At 54.4% G+C, this 17,413-nt stretch overlaps 1 protein-coding gene across 1 annotated transcript; it reads right to left on the bottom strand.

Annotated features, from left to right (window-relative positions):
* Nucleotides 1-1,269: 1,269 nt before the first annotated feature.
* Nucleotides 1,270-16,964, bottom strand: LOC127488614 (nuclear factor 1 C-type-like). Its single transcript, XM_070063771.1, has 4 exons — nucleotides 14,488-16,964; nucleotides 8,705-8,830; nucleotides 8,364-8,548; nucleotides 1,270-2,398 (listed from the first exon to the last, which is right to left on the bottom strand). Exons 2-4 carry the CDS (start codon nucleotides 8,799-8,801, stop codon nucleotides 2,321-2,323), a joined length of 360 nt encoding a protein of 119 aa, XP_069919872.1. The 5' UTR covers nucleotides 8,802-8,830; nucleotides 14,488-16,964; the 3' UTR covers nucleotides 1,270-2,320.
* Nucleotides 16,965-17,413: the final 449 nt, after the last annotated feature.

The raw sequence follows: 17,413 nt of genomic DNA on the forward strand, positions 1-17,413 counted from the left end.
CGGCGCCGGCACACCAGGTTCTAGTCCCGGTCGGGGTGCCAGATTCTGTCCCGGTTGCCCCTCTCCCAGGCCAGCTCTCTGCTGTGGCTAGGGAGTGCAGTGGAGGATGGCCCAAGTGCTTGGGCCCTGCACCCCATGGGAGGCCAGGATAAGTACCTGGCTCCTGCCATCAGATCAGCGCGGTGCGCCAGCCGCAGCACGCTGGCTGCAGCGGCCATTGGAGGGTGAACCAATGGCAAAGGAAGACCTTTCTCTCTGTCTCTCTCTCACTGTCCACTCTACCTGTCAAAATAAATAAATAAAAATATATAAGGCAGTAATAACCTAAAACAGTGTAGTATTTACGTGAATACAAACAGAGAAATGGAACAGAATGGATAGCCCAGAAGTAAAACCATGCATTTCTAGTTAACTCATTTTCAACAATTGTGCCAGAAATCCACAATGGAGAAATGATGTTCTCTTTAATCAAATATCTTGGGAAAAATGGATATTCACATTCCAAAGAATGAGATTAGATCCTTAGCTCCCAGTACTGCAGACATTAAGCCAAAATGAATGGAAGACTTTATTCTAAGTCCAGAATTGATAAAACTAGTAGAAGAAAACATATGGAGAAGTTCTATGCCATTGGTCTGGTCAGTGATTGTTTTAGATATGACCTCATAAGCAAGGCAACTAAAGCAAAAAGACAAAAATGATTCCATCAAGCTAATAAGCTACTCACAGCAAAAGAAACAATCTACAGGATGAAGAGAGAATTTACCAAATATGAATAATAAATATTTGTGACTTATGCTTCTGCAAGTGGGTTAGCATATGAATTACACAAGTTACTCCAACAGTTCAATAGCAAGAAAACAAATAACTCAATTTAAAAATGGACAAAAGTCCTAAACCAACATTTACTAAGGGAAGACATAGAAAATGCCAAAACATAACGAGAAAATGTTCAACTTCACTAATCATAATGGAAATGCAAATCAAAACCGCAATGAGATATCATTTCACTCCTACTGGAGTGGCTATTACCAAGAAGATGAAAGATGGCAAGTGCTGGCAAGGATGTGGAGTAAAGAGAACACTGTACACTGTTGGTGGAAGTGGAAATTAACAAAGCTTTTATGAACAGTATGGCGGTTCCTCAAAATATTAAAAATGGAACTTCCATAGGGTCCAGCCTTGTACTTCTGTGTACATATGCCCAGGAAATGAAACCAGTAGGTTAAAGAGACATCCACACTCTGTATTCATTGCTGTACTATTCACAATAACCGAGACATGCAGTCAACTGTCCATCAACAGATGAAGAGATCATTAAAATGTTGCACATATACACAGTAGAATATTATTCAGCTATAAAATGAATGGAATCCAGTTTTGCAATAGCACGGATGAACCTGGGAAATATTACATTAAATAAAATATGGCAGACACGGTAAGACAAATACCTCATGATTGCACTAAGGTGTAAAATCTAAGACATCCGATCTTGTAGAGGACAGAATAGCATGGTGGTTACCAGAGGCTTGTGTGGCCAGTGGGCAGGGGAAAGGTGGGATGTGGGCACAAAGAAATATAATTACAGTTAGGCAGGAGAGGTAAAAAGCCCAGCAGAGAGAAATCTAGAGAGACACAAACTAGAAAAGTGATTTCTTGGGACTGGGAGTCAGGGTTGGAGAATGGGGAGGGAATAGTTAGCTGAGAGAGCAAGAGAAAGTGGGAATGTCTGCTAGTGGCTATGGAGTTTCTTTATTTTTTTAAGATTTATTTATTTATTTGAAAGGCAAGTGACAGAAAGGAAGAAACACACACAGAGAGCGAGCGAGTGGGGGTGGAAGGGGAGGGGAGAGAGAATCTTCTATCTCTGGTTCACTTCTCAAATGGCAACAACAGCCAGGTCTGGGCCAGGCCAAAGCCAGGAGTCGGAAACTCCATCTAGGTCTCCAAGGGTGCCAGGACCCAAGTACTTGGACCATCTTCCACTGTCTTCCCAGGTACATTAGCAGGAAGGTGAATTGGAAGCAGAGTAGCCATTACTTAAACTGGCATTCATATTGGATTGACTATATAGACATATGGGGGGGGGGGAGACCGAGCTGCGCCAGCAGAGAGTGAGGCACTGCTTAGCAAGAGTCGGTCCTGTTAGTTACACTCTGCGCCCCCACCCCTGCAGAGGGATGGATGGGTGGGGGAGGGGCTGCTCCCCGACAGGCTAGGGGGCAGGGGAACAGAGAGGGCGATGTGCAAGCCAGAATCAAACGTGGCCGTGTGGGACCTATGAGAAAGATAATACATACCTATTGAGTCAGCGCCGGGACTAGAGCAGGCATGCAGCTCTGCCCGCCCAGGCGGGGAAGCCGTCTCCAAGGCAAGGCAATTCAAGTGGCAGAAATCCCTGCAAATCAGGAAACACGGAGGTTTGGGGCTTTTGTTTTTTTAGTGGTTTTTTTTTGGGGGGGCGGTATCTTTTTTTGTTTGTTTTTGTTTTGTGAGAGGAACCGGGCGGGCGGGGAGGGCGAGCCCGGTTTGCCATACATACATCCCTTGGATGCTGGAAGCCAGGCTGTGCTCTCCAGTGCCAAGCATCATGCACCGCTAGGGGAGGGGCCGCGCGGGCCGGGCCAGGGTCTCGGGCCTTTCTCCGGAGGAGGGGACATAGGCCTGTCTCCAGACCCCAGGCCAGGCTGGGGGCCACTGGGGGAGGAGGGACGGGGACACGCCCCCCCAGTGTCGCCTGGAGGGAAGAAGTCGGCAGAGGCCAGGAGGGGTCCCTGCATCCGGGCTCCCAGGCCCTAGGACACCTCACGCCCCTCGCCGGTCTCCCCTCTCCTGCCAGGAGGGGTGGGGGTGAGGATGGGGCCGGGGTCCCTCACTTAGTGTTTTAGGTGTAGCTCAACTGAAAAACGCGTGGGACCCCTCCTCCCCCAGCCAGCCCCAGGGCCAAGCCAGAGGCAGCTTGGGACCCTGTCTCAACTCCAGGGCTGACCAGAGGCAGCTCTGGCCTGTCTCCCTAGACTCATGGGCTGGCAAGTGGGGGACGTAGGCCTGTCTCCTGACCCCAGGGCTGGCCAGGGGAAGCTCAGGCCTGTCTCCCTCTTCTCCAGGGCTGGGGCGAGGGGCAGCCCCGGGCCCAAATCACTAGACCCCAGGACCGACCAGGGGCAGCTGGGTCCAAAATCCCTACACTCCAGGACTGGCCAGTAGGGGGCTTAGGCTTGTCTCCTGACCCCAGGGCTGGCCGGGGACAGCTTGGGCCGACTCCCTAGACCCCAGAGCTGGCCAGGGAACCTGGGCCTGTCTCCTTCTCCAGGGCTGGGGGGTGGTGGTGGCCTGGGCCCATCTCCCTAGACCCCAGGGCCGGCCTGTGGTGGGCTTAGGCCTTTCTCCTGACCCCAGGGCCAGCCAGGGAACTTGGGGCTGTCTTCCTCTACTCCAGGGCTGGGGGGGGGGTGGCTTGGGCCCGACTCCATAGACCCAAGGGCTGGTTGGGGGCAGCTCAGGCCCGTAACCCTAGACCCCAGGGCTGGCCGGGGACAGCTTGGGCCCGGGTCTCGACTCCAGGGCTGGCTGGGGACAGCTCGGGCCAGTCTCCCTAGAGCCCAGCACCTGCTAGGGGCAGGTTGGGCCTGTCTCCCTCTTCTCCAGGGCCAGGGGGGCGGCCCAGACCTGTCTCCCTAGACCGCAGAGCTGGCTGGGGGCAGCTCGTGCTCATCTCCCTAGACCCCAGGGCTGGCCGGGGGCAACTTGTGCCTGATTGTGACCCCAGGTCTGGTGGGGGGGGGGGCTGGGCCCATCTCCCTTGACCCCAGGGCTGGCTGGGGGCAGCTCGGGTCCATCTCCCTAGACTCAAGGACTGGCAATTGGGGGACGTAGGCCTGTCTCCTGACCCCAGGGCTGTCCAGGGCAGCTTGAGACCCCAGGGCTGGTCGGGGGCAGCTTGGGCCAGTCTGCCTAGACCCCGGGGCCGGCCAGGGGCAGCTCGGGCCAGTCTCCCTAGACCCCAGGGCCGGCAGGGGCACCTCAGGACTGTCTCCCTCTTCTCCAGGGCTGGGGTGGGGACGGCCCAGGCCATCTCCCTAGACTGCAGGGCTGGCCGGGGCAGCTCAGGCCTGTGTCTTGACTCCAGGGCTGGCCAGGGGCAGCTTGGGCCTGTCTCCCTCTTCTCCAGGGCCAGGGGGCGGCCTGGGCCCATCTCCCTAGACCCCAGGGCTGGCCGGGGACAGCTTGGGCTCATTTCCCTAGAGCCCAGGGCAAGCCAGGGGCAGCTCGGGCCCGTGTCTCAATTCCAGGGCAGGCCAGGCAGCAGCTCTGGCCCATGTCTCGACTCCAGGGCTGCCTGGGGTCAACTCAGGCCAGTTTTTCTAGACCCCAGAGCTGGCCAGGGGCAGCTCAGGCCCGAGTCTCATCCCCAGGGCTGGCCAGGGGCAGCTCGGGCCAATCTCCCTAGACCCCAGGGCCAGCTAGGGGCAGCTAGGGCCTCTTCTCCAGGGCCGGGGGGTGGGGGCAGCCTGGGCCCATCTCCCTAGATCACAGGACTGGCCAGGGGCAGCTCGGTCCTGTCTCCCTCTTCTCAAGGTCTGGGGGGGTGGGGACGGCCTGGTCCCGTGTCCCTAGCCCCCAGGGCTGGCTAGGGGCAGCTCAGTCCCATCTCCCTAGACCCCAGGGCCAGCCTGGGGCAGCTCAGGCCCATGTCTCGCCTCCAGGGCTGGCTGGGGGCAGCTCAGGCCTGTCTCCCTAGACCCCAGGGCTGGCTGGGAACAGCTCAGGCCTGTCTCCCTAGACCCCAGGGCTGGCTAGGTGCAGCTCAGGCCTGTCTCCCTAGACCCCAGGGCCGGCCAGGGGTAGGTTGGGCCTGTCTCCCTCTTCTCCAGGGTGGAGGTCGGGTGGCCTGGGCCCATCTCCCTAGATCCCAGGGCTTGCCAGGGGCGGCTCAGGCCCTTCTCCTGACTCTAGGGCAGCCAGGGGGCAGCCCAGGCCATCTCCCTAGACTCCAGGGCCGGCTGGGTGGCAACTCAGGCCAGTGTTGGACCCCCGGACTGGCCAGAGGCAGTTTGGGCCTGTCTCCATCTTCTCCAGGGCTGTGGAGGTGGCATCCTGGGCCCATCTCTCTAGATCCCAGGGCTGGCTGGGGTCAGCCTGGGCTTGTGTTTCGACTCCAGGGACGACTGGGGGCATTTCAGGCCCAACTCCCTAGACTCCGGGGTTGGCCTGTGGGGTCTTAGGCCTGTCTCTCTCTCTCTCTCTCTCTCTCTCTCTCTCTTTTTTCTTTTTTTTTTTTTTGACAGGCAGAGCCTGCGGGGAAGGGTTGCCTTTCCGTTGGCAACCAGACAGACTCTGGGTGTGACCCTCTCCAGTGGACAGCCTCTGCCTCCTGTGGCCTGGCCGCGGCTGCCCACGTGGCTTCTGGCATGTGACCCTGGCCTGCCTTGGGCGCTCCTGGGGCCAGTGGGCAGCTGGGGGCTGGGGTGCCCAGGTGAGCCCAGCTCAGAGGGCTAGGCACATGCTGAGGGTGGGGGTGGAGATCAATGGGTATTGACTGGGGGAGGGGCTGCAGAGGAAGGAGGCTTGGGGGCGGGTGGGGGCTGAGTAGCACACCACCAATGGGGACAGAGCCGGAATCAGCCCTGAGGCGGCCCAGAGTGGGGCTCTGGCTTCCTGCCCCCTCCCCAGCTGCAGGGAGCAGGCAGCACCTGCCCTCACACCCCCCTCCCAACAGTCACAATCTGTTGCAGTGCCCTGACCCACTGTGGACCCCCCTCCCCTCCCTGTACCCCGGCCCCCCACCCCATCCTCACTGGGGCCTTGCTTGGCTTGGTTTCCCTCTGCTCTCAGGCATGTGGTGGAGGAAGAGTTAGGGCCAGGCCTGAGCCCTATTAGCTTTGGTTTCTGAATCAATTAGGAGCTCAAAGCCCCCACTGGAGGGGGTCTGGGCCCGGTCAGTGCCGCCCCGGCTCCCAGTGACCTGGGTGTGGGAGCTGCTGGCCCCTGCCCTGTGCCCGAGGCCCAGAGGGGTGCAGCAGGGTCCAGCCACAGCCTCGGGGACCTCCCCCACATGACCTGGAGCTTCTGGACTGGCTTCTCTGTGCATCTGAGACCCCTTCCCCAACAACATGGTCAGGGGCAGGGGCTCTGGGGCCCCCTCCTACTGTCTCAGGCCCAGGGTCCCCTAAGGCGGGCAGGTTGGGGGACACATGGGCCCCGGGGTCACTCACCTCCCTGCTCTGAGCCCCTCCCTGGAGCAGGGTCTCCCCCCAGGCCTTGGGTCTGGGGCACGGGGTGGGGGTGAGGCAAGTTCCAGCCGATGGCTGTGTGACCCTGGGCAGGTCCCCGGCCTCTCTGGGCCTCTCCCCATATGGACAGATGTTGGGCAGGAGGCAGGAGGGGGAGCCCAGGAGAAGCCAGCCCGGGCTCGCTCGAGGCCCCCGGAGCCCGGGCTGTGGCCAGCGGCGGGGGCGGGCGGGCTCGCCTCTCCTCTCCCTGTGCCCCCCAGGCTGGCCCCTCTGCCCGGCTCCCCGCCCCCCTCCGGCCGGCCTCTCGGCCCCTACCTCTGCCTGAAAGCTGCCCACAGGATCGCTTGGTCCTAATCCCACAAAGGAAGGCTTTACAGGGAACGTGTTGGGCACAGAGTAGGCTGCAGGGAGGAGAGAGACCAAGAGCCCGTTAGCGAGGGGCCGGCCAGGTCCAGAGAGGGTGTCCACTGCCTGGGGTCACACAGCCAGCCCTTTGCACACACTCCCGTGGCACCCTGCGCCCTGCGGTCCTGGGGCCGCCTGTCACCAATGGCATTTGGTAACTTCCAAACTGCTGCGTGGAGCAAGGCAGGGCGGCAGCAGGTCTGCAGGCCTCACTCCCTCACTCTAATCACACCCAGGGCACTTGGTCAGGGGCTACAGAGGGGGAGGGGAACAGGGGCCTGGCCAGGCCTGGGGGTGGGAGCCCGGGTTTGTGGTCAGAACCCCGTGCGGCTTCCAGGGAGGGGATCTACGTGCTGTCCACATCTATTAAGTGCCTACTGCATGCCAGGCCCTGGGCACTGCCCCGTTCACCCCCAGGGGAGTCTTCACAGGACACAGTTGCCCTCCCCCACCTCACAGGTGAGTGGGTGGGGAAAGCCTGGGCCTTCAAGCCAGCTGAGGCAGGATTTGAATCTGGGGCCGGCTTCCTGGCAGTTCAAGGGAAGCTGGTTCCTGGCCTGGGTCTGAGAAGGGGCGGGGCAGGGCAGGCAGAGGCCACCAAACTGTGATCAGGGTTCCCAGCTGGAAAAGTATAGAAGGGGGTAGGGGGCTTCCAGGGCCAGGCAGGACCCTCACAAGGCGAGATGTGGCCCATGGCGGGCTGTGCACAATGCCAGCACCCATGGAGCGCCGGTTCGAGTCCCCGCCGCTCCACTTCCCATCCGGATCCCTGGCTGAAGGCCGAGGTGCCCAGGCCCCTGCACCTTCGTGGGAGCCATGGATGGAGCTCCTGGCTCTGGCCTGGCCCTGCCCCAGCCATTCCGGGAGTGACCCAGTGGACGGAACACCTCTACCCCCCTCTCTCTCTCTCTCTCTCTCTCCTCTCTTTCCACCCCCCACTCTGCCTTTCAGATAAATCATAAATGTATCCTAAAAACACCCAGAATGGCGCAGGCCGGCCCAGGGCTCCGTCCCCCTGAGCCCCCAGCGCTGTGAAGTCCGGATCCTAGTTCCCGCTGCCCACAGGGGCCTGAGACCCCTGCGCCCCCGGTGCTGCCCCCGCCTTGGCCCCTCTGGCCCTGACCACGTGGCCCTGGGCTCTCTGGAGGGCAAACCGCGGGTCCCGCAGGGGAGCCCTGATTCCCACCGGCTTCCTGGGAGGCGGCTCCCCCTAGCAGGTGGGGGGGAGATGGGGAAGGCGCCCAGTACGTGCTGGGGGAGGAGGAGGGAGGAGTGGACACGCGCGCCGCCCCTTCCGCTGGACTAGGGCCAGAGCCTGCGGGGAAGGGAGGAGCACTGCGTGCCCCGGCTGAGCGGGGGTGGGGGGCGGCCTCGGAGGGACCAAGACGCCGGCAGGGCTATGGGGGTTGGGCAGGCCCGAGACTGGCTGGAGGTCCAGGGGGCTGGGACCCCTGCACCCCGCCTCCCTGTCTGTTCACAAGGTGCCACCTCGCCCGCCACTCCCAAATGCGAAGCTCCCAAATGCGAAACTCCCAAATGCGAAACCCCGAGGGCAGGACGCGCATCACTGCGGGGGCCTGGCAGGAGCCAAGGAGGAGGAATCTGCGGCTGCCCGCGGAACCCTGTCCGCGGACCCCTGCCCGCGGCACCGCGCCCCTCCGCCGCCCCGACCCTTGCCCGCGGCGCTACGCCCCCTCCGCGGCCCGTCGGCCACCCCGCACTCACCGGTCCAGGCTGCCGGCTGGCCGGGTCGCAGGCCAACGACATGAGATCTTTGAGCGGGTCCTGAGGGTTGAGATGCGGCGGGTAGCGGATGGCCGTGTGCGGGAAGTAGGTGGACGCCATCTGCTGCAGGATGGACGTGGTGGGGAAGTGCAGGGCGGAGGACGGGTGCGGACTCCGGACGATGCCTACGCGGCGGGGCGGTGAGCGCGGGGCTTGGGCCCAGCGCTCCGCCCTGGCCCCGGTCCCGCTCCGCGCCTGTGTGTGCGCTCTGCCCCAAGCCTCTGGCCCCGGCCCCGCGCCGGTGTGCGCGCTCTGCCCCTGGCCCCCCGCCCCGCGCTCACCGCTTTGTACCGCAATCACGGGCCAGTGGTACTGTGTGAAGCTGCACAGGCGCAGCGAGTCCTGCGGCGAGGGGCTGTTGAATGGCGACTTGTCCATCCCCGTCTTATTCACGGGCGACGAGATGCCTGCGCGGGACGGGGGCGCCGCTGAGCCGCGAGGAGCCCCAGGCCCCGGCCCGCGTGAACGCACCCAAGGCGCGTCTGCTGCTCACTCCCCAGCCGCCGGCCTCAGCTGGGAGCTCCGCCACCCGCGGGTCTCCCCGAGGGCGAGGCGACCCCAGCAAGAAACCGCCCCGGGCCCGCCCTGTGGGGCCCCAGGGTCTGTGCCCCAAGCCCGCCCTGCATACTCCCTTCCATCCTTGGCTGCCTCCCCTTCCCCAGGCTGCACGCCGCCCCCCACACAGCCCTCCGCTGGGAGGGGCCCAGACCAGCGGGACTAAGGGCTGAGCCACTCCCCGGGTGCCACCGCCCTAGGGTCTGGGGTTCCCTGGGTGGGGGAACCCTAGGGGAGAGGAAGCTGGGCTGGCCCTGCAGACTGCGCGTGTGCACCCGTGTGTGCGTGCGTGTACCTGTGTGCACCCGTGTGCATCCGTGTGTGTTCACCCATGTATGCATGTGCACCTGTGCGTGTGTGTGTACCTGTGTGTGTGCATGTATGTGTGCGGACGCTCGCTAACAGGATCTCCCAGCAGAGTTCCCCCGAGTGGAAGCAATGCCAGGAACCCACGGGGCCGGACTGGGGCTGGGGGAGCTGGGTGGAAGGGGGGGGGCGAAGAGGGCGGGGCGGGGACGGGGGGGGGGGGAGGCGGGGGCGGGAGCGATCCTGGGGTCCTGAGTTGACCAAGGGGAGTGGCAGGAAATGGCTCCTCTAAACATTCCTGGAACTGCTGGGGGGGCGAGGCTAGGGTCCTGGAGGCCTGGGTGGGATGGCCAGGGGGCCAGGACCAAGCCCCCCTCCCTCGTGCGTTTCTCCCTCGAGCTTCCTGCGCCTTTATTCCCAGTTCCCCCTTCCCCAGTGACCAGGACACCGGCTAGAATTCTCCTCTCGGGGAGGGCTTCGCCTGCGTCCTGGCTCTGCTCCCCTGGGCCCTGTGCCCGCATGGGGGACCCTGATGGAGCTCCTGGCTCTTGGGTGCAGCCTGGCCCCGCCCTGGCCATGGTGGCCACCTGGGGAGTGACCCAGCGGGTAGAGGACCCCTCTCTCTCTCCCTCCCTCCCTCTATCGTTATCTCATTAAATAGATAAATAAACCTTAAAAAAAGTGTATATTTGTCATAATCACCAATATCTTTGGATAAGTTTTTAAGTATTGGGAAGCTGTCAAGATTATAATGATGGATAGGGGCTGGCGCCTTGGCTCACTTGGTTAATCCTCCATCCGCGGTGCCCGCATCCCATATGGGCACCAGGTTCTAGTCCCCGTTGTTCCTCTTCCAGTCCAGCTCTCTGCTGTGGCCCAGGAGGGCAGTGGAGTGCTTGGACCCTGCACTGGCATGGGAGACCAGGAGGAAGCACCTGGCTCCTGGCTTCAGATCCGTGCAGTGCTGGCTGTAGCAGCCATTTGGGGAGTGAACCAACAGAGGGAAGACCTTTCTGTCTCTCACTGTCTATAACTCTACCAGTCAAATAAATTAAAAAGAAAATAGATAAAAATTCTCCAAAAACTCAAACTTTAGCTTTAAAGCTCAAATTTAATCAGTTACAGAATATATTTTCAGTTATGTTATTACATTTTAAAAATTTATTTGAGGGTCAAAGGGTCAGAGAGATTTGGAGAGAGAGAGAAAGAAAGAAAGAGAGAGCAGGCTGAAGCTAGACTGGTCCAAAGCCACAAGCCAGGAATTCAGATCTGAGTCCCTCATGTGGATAGCAGGAAGCTAATCATTTCAGTCATCTCCGCTGTCTTTCAGGGTCCTCACTAGCAGGAAGCTGGAGTCAGGAGCCAGAACTGGGTATAGAACTCAGGTACTCCGACATGGCATATGGGTATTGTCGCTCCCCCTCTTCGTGGAGGAACGACACAGAACCCTGCGCTGTTCTTTCATCTGCTCGGCCCTCCCCGGGTTTGCTGCTGGTTCTTCCCGGGTTGGCTACTATCCCTTCTACCTCCGTGGAAGGGCAGTTCCCCCTGGCCACATTCCCCACTTCCGCAGGGGAGCGGCACACCGCCGGCCGGCTTTCTCGGGGGCTGCACGGGTTCCCTTAGATGTTCCCCATAGATGTTCCTGGTGCATGCCGTCTCTCTCCTCCTTTATAGTCCTCCTCCGCCAATCCCAACTCGGCTGCCCACACGCCGAGTACGCTGCTCTCCAATCAGGAGCAAGTCCTACAGTTAATTGGTTGAACTGCAGGCAGCTGTGCGGAAGCTGTTTACTTCTCTCCCAGCGCCATATTGTGGGAGAGCAGATGCATAGAATAAGTCTTAATTCCAGTAACTTAGTCTAGTCCGAGTTGCTCCCCACAGGTATCTTAACTGGCATCTTAATCACTGGGCCAAAAGTCGACCCCTTGGTTATTTTTCTTGATGTTTTATATCACACTTCATTTATTTCCCAGAAATTGTCTTGAGACATCCAAACCCAAATACCAGTGTTTGTCAGTTTTTCTTACAATTGACAATGTTTCATAAAAAAGAAATACCTATCTCTTGCCACTCACAGAATCTGTTGTTCTTGGTAGCTTTGGGAGCCACAAGGAGGGAAGGCCTACACTTCCGGGTAAGAAAAGTCCTTGTCAAGGTCCCCGCAGGTGCCTAAAGGTCAACCAATGAGGATCAGACCCGCCTCAACATTTAACTCCCATGCCCCAAATCTATAAAAGGAGCACTCCCAATCTCTGACGCGAGACTTTCCGGGCCCCCGCTCTGTTGCTCTGTTGGGGCCATGGAACTTCGCCCGGGAGTGGAACCCCAATAAAAGCATGTGAATTAATTGAGTCATCTGCCTGGGAAGATTTGTTATGCGCCAGACACCTTGTAGTTCTCAAGACAACCAACATGTCTATGTACAACATAAGTGCTTTATGAGGGCTTGTTCTACATTATTTCCTGTTGTTATTGTGAATGTGTGTGGGAAGTAGCACAATGAGCAATAATACAATTTTGTGGCACTGCCGAGCTGAAGATCAGCAGGTGTCTTTATCCACCATTGCTTTTGAACTGTCACTGTAAGTGTTATCACAGTGGGAAAGGCAAATTACACCTTGGTATTGTTAAAAAAAAAAAAAAAGAGCATTTTTACCTCCTGAGCCCTGTCAAAAAGTCTCAGGGATTCTCAGGGGCTCAGGGACCGTATTTTGAGAACTTTTGCTCTAGTCTTTTTTTTTTTTTTTACTTGAGACGTAGAGTTACAGAGAAAGGGAGTGACAAAGAGAAAGGTCTTCCATCTGCTGGTTCACTCCCCAAGTGGCTGTAATGGCTGGAGCTGGGCAGATCTGATGCCAGGAGCCAGGAGCTTCTTCAGAGTCTCCTATATGGGTACAGTGGCCCAAGAACTCAGGCCATCTTCTACTGTTTTCCCAGGCCATAGCAGAGAGCTGGATTGGAAGTGGAGCAGCTGGGAGTTGAACCAGCACCCATGTGGGATGCTGGTGCCACAGGTCACAGCTTTACCTACTCTGGCACAGTGCTGGCTCCTCAACCAGCTCCTCTTAACTGCAAGGCCAAAAGGTCTGAGTTACCAAGAGAGAGGGAGAGATAGAGATATTCTGTCTGCTGCTCCACTCCCCAGATGATCACATAGGCAGGGGCTGGGATGCTGGCATTGCAGGTGGCGGCTTTTCCTGCTATGCCACAATGCTGGTCTCCTGCAGTTCATTTATAATTGGGTTTTGAAATACACACCAACCAATGTCTGGTTTTCAAACTAGACTTGGACAGATGTGCCAAAATATACAGAAACAGATACTGTTGAATTTGTAGTAACTTACTTACATTCTTAGTGAATAAGAAGTTAGGGAGCAACCTTTTCCCAGTAATTTAAATGTTTATTACCAGTTGTAATTAAATGACTAGAAGTTACTGTGATGCCCAACATCAGCAAATATAGCGTCTTTGTATAGTCTATGCTAGAGTAAACCATGCCACAGTACAGAATGTTATCTATAGAAGAGAACCCATCTAATGTTCAGGAAAATGAGAGAACTTACATATTCTAAAGGGTAGCAATTTTCAGAGTAGATCCAGGGAAGAGACCACCACACAGAGCTGCTTTTTTTGGTTTAGTTAATTTTTCTTTTTTATGTTACCCATATATATTTCCTCTTAAAATAAGCCTCCTAGTCTTCATATCTTTGTGCTATTGTTCTCAAAAGTAGGGCAGCAGGGCCATCGCAGGCGGTCCTGCTGGGAAATCAGCACACAGGACTCCCTTGTATCCACCCCCCCTTTTTTGCAACTGTTGCAAACACAGGAAATGGTGATTTGGTCCACAAGTGTGGCCAGTAGGAAGAACACCAGCTTTGGGACCAGTTCAGACCTGCTGGACCTCTGGGCAAGTAAGTTCCTTTGGCTTTCTGTGTCTTTTTTCCTCCTGGCAGATGGCAATGAAAATCTGTCCACCTCAGGGCTCCTAGGAGCACTAAATGAGGTTAAGCACAAGGCTCCGGGCGCAATGCCGGATGCATAGTAGGTGCTTTGTGAGAATTATCATTATGTTAGTTCAGTGTCCAAGGGACTCGTTTATATTCTATAAGCTCTGTCTTTCTAATTCTCCTTCAGTTGTTGTACTCTAATGCCCCAGACTCCCCTGGTAAGCTGTACTGGAAAGTTAAGCAATTATGCAGGCTTCTTGGTTGGTTTAGCATGGATTAAAACAAAAGTCTCTAGTTTCTCATGACTGTAGAGTCCTTTAATGAAGAGTAACTGCTCTTTGTCCTCTTGATTTCAAAAAGGAAGTTACCTTTCCTAGAATGCTTTTGTGTTATGGTTACATGCATTACCACATATCTTGAATGTATATTATTTATTGTGTAGAAGCCTCTGCAGCAAGACAGCTGCAACTCAAAACAGGTCCGTGGTGTTATAAAGCAGGAATGTAACCTTTGTAAGAACATTTTTAAAGACTTTATTTCTTCATTTTCAGTTCTTTCTGCCTGACATGGCAGAAAAACCAACATGTATGCCTACAAAGAAACCTAATGATGAAGAGACAGTTAAGTATATCTTCCCAATAGAACTCTGTGGCTTCAGTAAAATTGGAAACTATTGACTGAGTACACTGGTGTAGACCCAGATGTCAAAGGCTTGCTTTTTATGGTTGCATATGAATTAACTTTTCTTAACTTTTATATTCCTTGCAGTTAAATATCAATGACAGTTTAAATCATGATTACATTTTTGAGTCTCCTGATTTTGTTAGTAATTCAGAAGACTATTCCTATTTAACAGCAAAGGAAAACATATTAAAATTCCAGAACTTATCAATAGGTGAGAAGAAAAATGCTATCTTGAGGAGTATATTTGTACAGTTTATGTACCAAAAATGAATACCTTTTATTTTTAAAGTTTTATTTTATTTATCTGAAAGAATGGCAGAAAGAGAAAAAAAGGAAATGAGAGAAAAAAGAGGGAGAGATTTTGCTCATAGCTGGTTCACTCCCCAAATGAACACAACAGCCAGACCTGGGCCAGGCCAAAATCAGGAGCCGGGAATTCCATCTCCCCACTTGGGTGGCAGGGACCCAGGGACTTAAGCCACTACCTGATGCCTTACCAGGTGCATTAGCAGGAAGCTGGATCTGAAAAAGTGCTGTAAGGAGTCGGGGAGGGGGAGGAGAGAGGTTACCTGGTTGAGTGGAGAGATTACACCTGGGCAGGCAGGTCAGGTGGGCGGCTCAGCAGAGAGGCAGAGGGCTGAGCACACCCCATCCAGTTGAGGTGGGGGTGGGGTGGTTTAAGGAGATGGGTCTTTGTCTTCACACATCTCTTCCTGAAACAAAGGATTTTATGGATGTAAATATTAAGAAGCTCCTGTCTGAGTTTTCCCCTGAAGGTATCAGACAGGAGGAAGCCTAGCTGGTGCTGTCCTGAGTTTAGAGGAAAGGTGAGCAAGACCCCCTGGAGAATTGGGATCCAGAGCAGGGTATTTGAAATGCAGATACTGGGCTGCATCTGGAAGATTATCAGGCAGAAGGGTTGGGGACCCCCACCTGGCAGGTTATAGGGTAGGAGGGAGCAGGGCAAGATGCAGATACTGGGCTGCCCCTGAAACATTATCAGGATGACTTTGAGATGCAGATGCATATCCTGGACATAGACATCTTCTCTTTAGGCCTTTGTCACACACACATAAGCTCATATCTGACTTCCTACCTAACAGTTATCCCACATGAAGTGCCTACATTTGATTCTCAGTTTTGGCTCCCAGCTACAGCTTCCTGGAATCCAGACCCTAGAAGTCAGCTCTGATGGCTCAAATGATTGGGCTCCTGCCACTCAGCTCGAAGACTTGGATTATATCCCTGGATCCTAGCTCCAGTCCTGGCCACTGCAGGCATTTGGAGAATGAACCAGCAGATAGAGTGCTCTCCCCCCCCACTTTCTCCTTCTCAAATGAATAATAAAAAATTCTTAAATTTACAAATTAAGTGTGTCCACTTAAGCCTTAAATTCACATAGGAAAGGAATGAAAAACAGGCATTGTCACTAATGAAGAGAGTGTATCTTGGCATAGTATCGACAATGATTACACAATTTTATACATTTTCTTACCCAACAATTCCATTTATAAGAAAATAGCACAAAATATACTTGAAAAGATAGGTATTTTCAGTGCTGCAGCATTATAAGAAATAGGGAAAATATCATCTTACAACTACCCAGAGGGGACTGGCTACTAAAGAACAAGACATCTATGCACTGAGAAAGTACAGAAGTGTTAAAAGGAATAGGTTGACTTGTATTTGCTGATACAAAAAGGAATCCAAAGATTAGTCATTGCTGGAAAAAGCTGAGTTAAAAAGATGTTTTCTCCCTCCTATTTTTTAAAATTCTTTAGTAATGTGAGAATGGTATTTTTTAATACTTAAGACTAAGTTGTCCAGTTGTAAAAGCATTCAATAAACAGTTGGAAGATTACTCACTGCTGTGGTCCAAAATGTTGAGTTCCCCCAAAAATTTGTATGCTGAATGGCAATCCCCAAAGCAGTAGTGTCAAGGAGTAAGCCACTGGGAGGGGATTAGGCTGTGAGAGTTCTGCCCTCATGAAAAAAGCTTAATGGAAGCTGTTCCTTCTGCTGTGTGAGAATGGGCCATCTTTGAAGCAGGGAGCGAGCCCTCTCCAGGCACCCAATCTTCTGGTGCCTTGATCTTGCACATCTTAGCCTCCAGGCCCATGGCCAATATTTCTTCTGCAGATACTGTACATCTAAGGTATTTTGATAGTGCAGCCCTAGGGGCCTAAGACAGAAATTAGGACCAAGAACTCAGAGAGGTGGCTTTTGGAACTGGGTAATGAGTAGAGGTGGAAGATTTTTGAAGTGATGGCTAGAACAAGCCCATATGGCCATGACAAGAGCATTAAGCTGATTCTGGTGAGGGTTCAGAAGAAGTAGGCTATAAAGTGGGGCCTCAGTGATCTTAGACAATACCTAAGGGGAATAATCGGAATATAGAGATATATCCATGTCATATGAACAAGGAGTGTGCACCTGTCTGGAGAGGTGCCCATCTGTTCTTACAGATGTCCTTTTCCCTAATAAACTTTGTTACTTTACTTTCCACTACTCTGTCTCATGCCTGAATTCTTTCTTGTGTGAAGACAAGAACCCTGCCATTCACCGGTAACATAACCACTAGGCTAAATGCTCATTCCTCCACCACTATTCAATTACTGAATGACTTTATGATAAAGTCCCTTTCATATGTTATAGAAAATTAGTTCTTTGGAACTTGCTCTCCTTTTGCCATTCTTTTGGGTATCCCACAATAAATGTAATATCTTTTCCATATGATGATCTTTATGCATTTTCAGGCTTTATTCCTCTAAAACGCTTGTTTTACTCACTCTCCAAGTCTTGAGTTTGGATATACAAAGTTCTGTTATGCAGCTAAGCACTCCACTTTGGGTTCTTTCCATCATTTTCCCTGTCCCTCCTCCCTCTTCCTCTTCTTCTTTTCCTTTCTTCCTCCCTTGCAACCTTTCTTCTTGGTTATTTAATAAACAACACTGTATCAGGAACTCTGCAAAATATGGGATGACAGCAGTGTTCCAGTGTGCCCCTTAGAGTTGAACATGAATTTCCTAAAATTTTGACCAGCAGAGACAAGTTCAGCTGGTTGCATCCTTTTATCTTGTTACATGGGCTATCATAGTTTTTGAAATTGTTATATATATATATATATATATATTTACAGGCAGAGTGGACAGTGGGAGAGAGAGACAGAGAGAAAGGTCTTCCTTTTGCCATTGGTTCACCCTCCAATGGCCGCCGTGGCCAGCGTGCTGCGGCCAGCGCACCGTGCTGATCCGATGTTAGGAGTCAGGTACTTCTCCTGGTCTCCCATGGGGTGCAGGGCCCAAGGACTTGGGCCATCCTCCACTGCACTCCCTGGCCACAGCAGAGAGCTGGCCTGGAAGAGGGGCAACCAGGACAGAATCCAGTGCCCCGACCGGGACTAGAACCCGGTGTGCTGGCACCACAAGGCGGAGGATTAGCCTAGTGAGCCGCGGCGCTGGTGAGGAGTTTTTCATCAGAGATATTGGCTTCTTA

This window comes from Oryctolagus cuniculus, chromosome 19 (assembly GCF_964237555.1).
Source record: "Oryctolagus cuniculus chromosome 19, mOryCun1.1, whole genome shotgun sequence".
Lineage (NCBI taxonomy): Eukaryota > Metazoa > Chordata > Mammalia > Lagomorpha > Leporidae > Oryctolagus > Oryctolagus cuniculus.

What these genes read in the sequence shown, in the direction of transcription:
- LOC127488614 (XM_070063771.1), bottom strand. Translation starts at nt 8,801, where the DNA reads ATGGACAAGTCGCCATTCAACAGCCCCTCGCCGCAGGACTCGCTGCGC. An exon ending in CGTGATTGCGGTACAAAGCG is followed by an intron (nt 8,549 to 8,704) that starts GTGAGCGCGGGG and finishes CCCGCCGCGTAG; the next exon opens with GCATCGTCCGGAGTCCGCAC. An exon ending in CCAGCCGGCAGCCTGGACCG is followed by an intron (nt 2,399 to 8,363) that starts GTGAGTGCGGGG and finishes CCTGATTTGCAG; the next exon opens with GGATTTCTGCCACTTGAATT.